The sequence below is a fragment of the Nicotiana tabacum genome, chromosome 7 (genome assembly GCF_000715075.1).
Source record: "Nicotiana tabacum cultivar K326 chromosome 7, ASM71507v2, whole genome shotgun sequence".
Taxonomy (NCBI): Eukaryota; Viridiplantae; Streptophyta; class Magnoliopsida; order Solanales; family Solanaceae; genus Nicotiana; species Nicotiana tabacum.
The window spans coordinates 16405932-16413430 of record NC_134086.1 but is presented as its reverse complement, the minus strand read 5'-3'; the positions used below and the strand labels follow the sequence as shown (position 1 = coordinate 16413430).

At 33.6% G+C, this 7499-nt stretch overlaps 1 protein-coding gene across 1 annotated transcript; it reads left to right on the top strand.

The window, feature by feature from the left end:
* The first annotated feature begins 1640 nt into the window (after positions 1-1640).
* LOC107790557 (proteinase inhibitor I-B-like) lies at positions 1641-3015 on the top strand. The gene is made up of 3 exons (XM_016612493.2): positions 1641-1795; positions 1936-2061; positions 2686-3015. Exons 1-3 carry the CDS (start codon positions 1675-1677, stop codon positions 2877-2879), a joined length of 441 nt encoding a protein of 146 aa, XP_016467979.1. The 5' UTR covers positions 1641-1674; the 3' UTR covers positions 2880-3015.
* The last annotated feature ends 4484 nt before the right edge of the window (positions 3016-7499 follow it).

The following is a 7499-nucleotide window of genomic DNA, read 5'->3' as shown; positions in this document are numbered from 1 at the left end:
AAGACCCACTAGCATGCTATGACCCGACAATAATGCATAGGTACTCGTCACCTCACCTATATGTTGTACCCAACATTCAAACATGTAACAAATAGGCAAATAGGACCTAATCCCTCAAGCCAAGGTAAACCACGACACTTACCTCGCTCCAACGGCCAAACTCAAAGCTCAACCACGACTTTTCCCTTCAAACAAGCCTCCAGACCAATAGAATCTAGCAAATTACCAACCAAACGATTCAAATAAAGCCTTAGGAGCTACCCATGATTGCAAAGAATTCAATTTAGATCATTATTGAAAAAGTAAATAAAAGTCAACACCCGGACCCGCTTGATCCAAACCCGAAATTCGGACCAAAATTCGATTACCCATTTACCCTCGAGCCCCGTTATATAATTGGTTTTGGAATCTGACCTCAATTTGAGGTCTAAATCCCCAATTTATCAAATTCCTAGTTTCTACCCAAAAACCCCCAATTCCACCATGCAAACTTTAGATTTTAGGTTGAATCTTAGGAAACAGTAGTGGAAGATTGAAAGAAATTAGTTTAAAATCACTTACCAATGATTTGGGGAAGAACGTCCTTTGGAAAATCGCCTCTTGTGTTTCTAGGTTTAAAAATTTGAAGAATGAATCAAAAATCCCGCATAAGTCATCTTTTGTTCAGCTGAAGGTATCGCATTGCGACCTGGGGTTCGCAAATGCGAACAAGTGTTCACAAATACGAACAAGAGAGGATCGCAAATGCGACTAGAACTTCGCAAATGCGAAGGTCCACCCCCAGCCCACTGCTTGCAAATGCGTTTGTCTCTTTATAGATGCGAAGCTTGCATTTGTGAGCCAGATCTCGCAAATGCGAAATCTGCAGGTCTGATGCACACCAGCTATGATTTCTAAGTTCAGTTCACTCTGTAGCCTATCCGAAACTCACCCGAGCCCTCGAGGCTCTTAACCAAACATGCACACAAGTCCTAAAACATCATACAAACTTGTTAGCAATCAATTCGCCAAAATAACACCTAGAACTATGAATTGAACACCAAATCGAATGAAATTTTCAAAAAAGCGTTAAAGCTTTTATTTTCACAACCGGACGTCCGAATCACGTCAAACCAACTCCGTTTCTCACCAAATTTCACAGACAAGTCTTAATATTATAATGAACCTATACCTAACTCCGAAATCAAAATACGGACCTGATAACAACGAGACGAAACATTAACCAAATTCTTAAAACCATTACATTTTCAATCTTTCAATTTTCAACAAAAATTCATATCTCGAGCTAGGGACCTCGAAATTCGATTCCGAGCATACGCTCAATTCCCAAATTACGATACGGACCTACTGGGACAATCAAAATATGGATCCGGGTCCGTTTACTCAAAACGTTGACCGACGTCAACTCAATTTAATTTTTAAGACAAAAATTCTTGTTTTTGTCAACTTTTAACATAAAAGCTTTCCGGAAACATACCTGGACTGTGCACACAAATCAAAAAGGATAAAAATGAGATTTTTAAGGCTTAAAAACGCAGAATTGAGTTCTAAAACATAAGATGACCTTTCGGGTCACCACATATTTGTTGCCTCAGACCTTGTAATGTGGTGGTTGAAAGAGTAAATAACTCGCGTAAATGAGGTACTAACTCACTATAAATATCCAGTGGATCAATGAGCCTTAACACAATACAATTTGGATTTTCTTTCTTTGTAATTTTCAAAGCAAAGGCAATGGAGGGGAAGACTATGGTCAAGTTATCTCATGTGGTTGCTTTCTTGCTTCTTGCATCACGTCAGTTAGCCTTTTCTCACGCACATTTCTACTTATTTTTATTTAACTATTTATTTCAAATATTGAAAAGCAGAACTTATTACCTATATTATCTTTTTAAATAAGTAATTATTTTTATGAATTATTTATTTTAATTACAGTTTTTCAACCTCTTACTGCACGAGATCTGGTATTCGAAGTGAGTGATGAAATAGAAGTCTTGCGATTTCCAATGGCAAAAGAAAACCAAGTGAAAACACTTGATGATATCTCTACTTTTTGCCCAGGTTTGCTCTCTACTCTTTCTTCTTCTTATAGTTTCTAATAACCACGATAACCTTTTTTCGATCCAAAATAATCTAGTGTCGGTTATATAAATCGTCATTGTTCATATTAAACTATTTAAATTCATCTCATTTCAATGTTATGCAAACACAGATAATATCATGCCCTAGTTTCAAAGTACTTGTATTTTTGTTTCAAAGTTATACGTAAGGATTTACTTATTGTATTAATATAGTTTAATATGTGATAGCAAGTTAGTTATTATTTTTAATAGGTTACCAATAAATAGTGCTTATTATAGAGATTTACAAGTGACTTGCTTGTTTAAATATTCTTTACACTGTTAATTAGTATATAATTTAGACTGTCTTAATAATATTTTAAAATCAGAAACGAGCTACAGAAACGGGTTTATGTTATTTTTGTGGGAGTTGGAGAATCTAAAATAAAGTAAAAGGCCTTTGTGTTATTCCACATGTACGGATCCTAAAGTTCCATGATGTTTACATACTTATAATAATTTGTGTGTAATAATTTTTTTTTCTAAGTATTATTATAATTTATAGTGTCATATACTAGGCTATATATTCTTTTTATCTTTTGCCTCATTATATTTTTAATTATAGGAAAGCAATCATGGCCTGAACTTGTGGGAAAGCCAGCGGCGACTGCTAAGAAAATAATTGAGAAAGAAAATCCCATAGCCAAAGTTCAGTTTTTGTTCCCTGGTATGGTTAAACCATTGAATTATGTTTGTGGTCGAGTTTTTGTGGTTGTTAACTGGAAACTCATTGTTCAAATTACTCCCACAATGGGTTAATTAAATAGTTCTATTATGGAAGATTTAGAATAACAAGACCCAAGAATTAAGAAATAGAGTACTGGTGTTCCATAGTGTACTCTTCATGTACTCTACTATTTCGATATAATAAATAAACTAAGTGTGGGTTATTTAATTTGTATTATGCATGTATTATAATTATCTTGCCTCATTCTCTTTTATGTTGTAACTTTTCCAGTTTTGCTTTTCTTTTTCGTTTGTTATGCAATTTGACGTACACAGAGGCGTAGCTCCGCCTGGTAGAATGTTGAAGACGTTATTGTTTTAATATATCTGGCTTAAAAATTTAAATTCTTAAATGAGATGATCATATAATTCAATAATATTATATATTATAGGTAGAGTCCAGAGTTCGAGACTCTACCTACTACTATTCATTATTCATCCATGAAAATATGATAACATATTTGACTTAAAAGTAAAATAAAAAGATTCCCGACGAATTGGAGGGAGCGCATAGAAGACATAATTGATACTCCATGCAAACAAAATGCCTCATCTTTGATGTACTGGAGACATATAAAATTTATTGGGTCTAATCCATATAAAATTTGGATTAAATTCAATTGGGTTAAATAATTAATTTGAGCTTTACAAGTGAAATTAGTCCATTTTATTATTTTCAAGCCCAAGATCCATTTCATCTTAAGGCCCAGACTCATGCCATGTGTCAAGTGACATGGTATATCTAGTCAAACTGCAAGCCAAAAAGATGATGCCACATGTTAAATGATGTGACAGTCCAAGTCAAAAAGCAAGAACCAACCACAAGTTGCCAAGTGGCTAAAATGACATGAGCCAATTAGAATCAAGCAGGAGAGTTCATATGTAGCTGGATTGTCCGTCCTCTACAATTATAAAAACTCTCAGAAGACATTCAGAGTTGGAGAAGAACATTCCGCAATTGGTGAAGGCATCCACAAACAGAGAGATCAATCATTGTCACACCTCCTTCTTACCCGAGGGGGATATAAGAGAGTTTTTTTCACTTTAAGTGATATTATTCGATATGAGATTATTTAATTAATTTCAGAGTCGCCACTTGGGATAATCTATGGTGTCCCAAGTCACCGGTTTATTTTTTTAAAAATCCCAAATCGAGAAAATTAACTCCGTTTAAAGTCTGTGAAACCAGAAAGACTAGGTAAGGAAATCTATTAACCTGGGAGAAGGTGTTAGGCATTCCCGAGTTCCATGATTTTAGCACGGTCGCTTAGCAATTTATACTTGGCTTATCTTGTCTAATTACTCATTTTAGGACCTATGTTTATTTTACCTTTTATCGCTATTAATCACATGATAATCCATATTTAAGAAATTAACCTAAGATGAGTTACGCGTACGTATACTCAATTCCTAACACTTGGTTTATTTAAGAAAAAGGATTAGTCAAAGTTGCGCGAACACATACTTTGGATTTATTTAAGAAACGTAATCATAATAACAATTCAAAACTCGCGCCTAAAACATTTCTACGAATATTTGATTAAGGCGTTTTTAAAAAAAATATTTAACCATGGTCACGCGAATGTATACCTTGGCACCACAACTATGTCACGCATGTTTATACATGGTTGTAATAATTAATCTAATTTAAAGGTGTACCTAAAGTTGTGATCATGTTTCTAAGTGTTCTACATCATTTAGCAAGGTGTAAAAGTTCAATACCATATGAGATACTTATTTGATCAAATGGGGCAACTTATTTATTAAATGCCAAACAGACTCGGATTTTGAAATTTGGGGCATGATAAGGATTGAGTCCAAATGAACTCTAGCCCAAGACATATATTGTCTATTATTCAAACAGCTAAATTAAATCTAAAGGAACTTGGGCCTGACTAAATCCAGATGAATCTGGCCCAAACGAATTATTAAGCATTCAATCAATTTAAACATAATGGATTCAGGAAGATTTGGGCCTACTAATGAGTCCAAATAACTCTGGCCCCCAATATCCATTTGTGGACAAATAAATAAATTCGAAGAGAGGATTTGGGCATGATGATAATGAGTCCAAGTGAACTCTAGTCCAACACATATTTGAAGGAGTTTGAAATTAATATTCGTAATGACAAAATGCAAAATTTTACCTATATTTTGTTTATCTTTTAAAACAGAAAATAAAAAGGGTTTTTGAATAAATCGAAACTCGCTAAATTTTGGACAATTTTCCTACTGATTTTCCCAAGTCTTTATTTTTGAAATGCTGGTTTTTTAAACTTATTTGTATTTAAAAAAAAAATCTTGAAGTGTAAAGGCCATTGGTCAACTCATTTTGTTTTAGTAAAAATTATATCACAATTTCATAAACCTAATTGGTTTTGAGCCTGAAAATGTACTATAATTATTATTTAGTTACTTTATAAAAATCTGATTTTTATGACTTTAGGCTAATAATCAGCATTAGTTAATTATAAAGAAAAAGTATTGTAAATTGCTAATCTATTAAGCTGATTTTACACACAAGGAAATGCAATAAAACTTACTACATTTTTTGCGAACTGAATAACCAAACTGCCTATTGCTATTCTAACAGAATTTCTAGAAAATGATCTATGTGATACTACTACATATGAACATACAAATTTTATAAAGGTATGAATCTTTAAGTAGATTCTGTAATTTTCAGAACACTTTTAAACTAATCTATTTGCTTAAAATAATGTGAATGAATTTGCAACATAACTTTTAAACAAACAACTTCAAATCAACATGATTCATGCAGTATTCAAACTAATTACAGCTTTATCAACAAATTCAAGTCATGATTCAGCAAAGATGAAGCTTTACATTGTTAAGAAAAATACCTTGACAACAGCATGAAAACAAACAGAAAGACAATAGGTCTCTGAAAAGTTGAGTAAGAGCAGCAGCAAGAAAACTCAAACAGAAAATCAAAACTAGCTTCCAATTTAAACCCAGAAATCCAGAAGATAGTATGAAAAACAAGTAGGAGTTCTTTGCTAATAGTGAAAGAAAGAGATTCCAAAGTAGTGCAGAATCAGTGTATTTTTAGGTCTATGAAAAAATGTCTCTCTCAGTCTTTTTGTGTATTCAGGTGTGTAAAAAGATCTCTGTATAATGAAAAGAAGGAGTGTATTTATAGAATGAGGAAGTGAAGAGGGATAAGAATTAAGGTACAAAGAATCTGTAAGAATTCCCTATAAATTAGGAAGAATGACATCTTCTTAACAGAAATGGGCAGCTGTCCAATTTATAGTATCTTCCTTATCTCAGAAAATAGATAAGTGTCCTATTTCCGGATATTTTTGGATCTTATCATTTTTTCCTACTCAGCATTAGGACAGTTGTCCCTATTCTAAAAAGTTCTAGCACTTTCTGAATGATTTTTAGAATTTAGGTTTCCAAAATTGACCCTTAAGAGTCTTGGAATTACTTCAAAACCCGATTGGTTCTGGGCTTGAGTCAGGTGACTCTTGGCCTGAAGAGCTTGAGCTCTTAAACTTTTACAAAGCTATGGGCCTGTATATTTAGCCATGCCCAATTTTAATAACAATAATAAATAAACAATAATAACAAAGTTTTGGACCTGTCTATTTAGCCAGGCCCAAAAAATTAACAAAAATAAGCAAAGGAAATACTAAACCAAAAATAAACAGAAAAAGGTAAAATGTAACACTGTTTTTTTAATAATTTTATCTTGATTAATCTGTTTTAATAAATTGATTAGCAAATGAAATAACAAATACATAATAATATAAAACTAACAGAATATGATTACACTAACCGTTATATATTTTTAAATGAAGTCCGATTTTAATTAGTTAATTCATTATAACAGAATAACTAACAACGATAATTAGAAAAAATAAATACAGAACAATGAGTAAAGAGAAATAATTAAAAAAACAGAATGCGTAAATAATAAAAAAATAGAAAAAAATCCGAAAAAAATAACATAAATAAAAATAAATGTGGAAAATAACATAAATAAATAAAAATGCATAAATAAAATAACAAAATTAAATGGGTCTAACCGTGAAAAAATCCTCATGCCAAGACTCCCGTCTGGGATCTTAGATCCTTGATGGGAGATCTTGGTCGTAGGATTTTTTAATGGCTAGGAAAATTAAAGGGGGTAGATCTAGGGTTTTAGCCCTTTTAGATCTATGATCTACAGATTTTGGTTGGGTTTTTGGGGATTTGGTTGGTAGGATGAGGTTTAAGAGGATGAGAGGAGTGTATGGTATGAGTTTGAGGAGTTTTGGACCTTCACCGCCGCCTTGGGCGATTTCCGGCGGCGGGGTTGGGGTGGTGTAGAGTTTTTGGCCACTTTTTGGTTCTAAGGGGTTGGTTTTTTATGGGTTTAGTTGGTAGAGTGAGGTAGAGGAGGAGAAGAGGAGTAGATTGAAGTGATTTTGGGGTTTTTTTAAAGGTTGGCCGTTGCCGGTGGAGAATTCCAGCGGGCGCAGCCACCGTGGGGAGGGGTGGCGGCGAAAGTGGGAGGAGAGAGAAGAGAGAGAGATGGGGGGCTTTAGGGTTTGAGGAGTTGAGAGAGAAGTGAGAGAGTGGGGAGTTTGGAAATTAGGGGGTGGAGGTTTTAGGACACTTTTATATTAAAGAGAGAGGAGTTCT

What these genes read in the sequence shown, in the direction of transcription:
- LOC107790557 (XM_016612493.2), top strand. Translation starts at nt 1,675, where the DNA reads ATGAGCCTTAACACAATACAATTTGGATTTTCTTTCTTTGTAATTTTC. An exon ending in TTTCTTGCTTCTTGCATCAC is followed by an intron (nt 1,796 to 1,935) that starts GTCAGTTAGCCT and finishes TTTTAATTACAG; the next exon opens with TTTTTCAACCTCTTACTGCA. An exon ending in TATCTCTACTTTTTGCCCAG is followed by an intron (nt 2,062 to 2,685) that starts GTTTGCTCTCTA and finishes TTTTAATTATAG; the next exon opens with GAAAGCAATCATGGCCTGAA.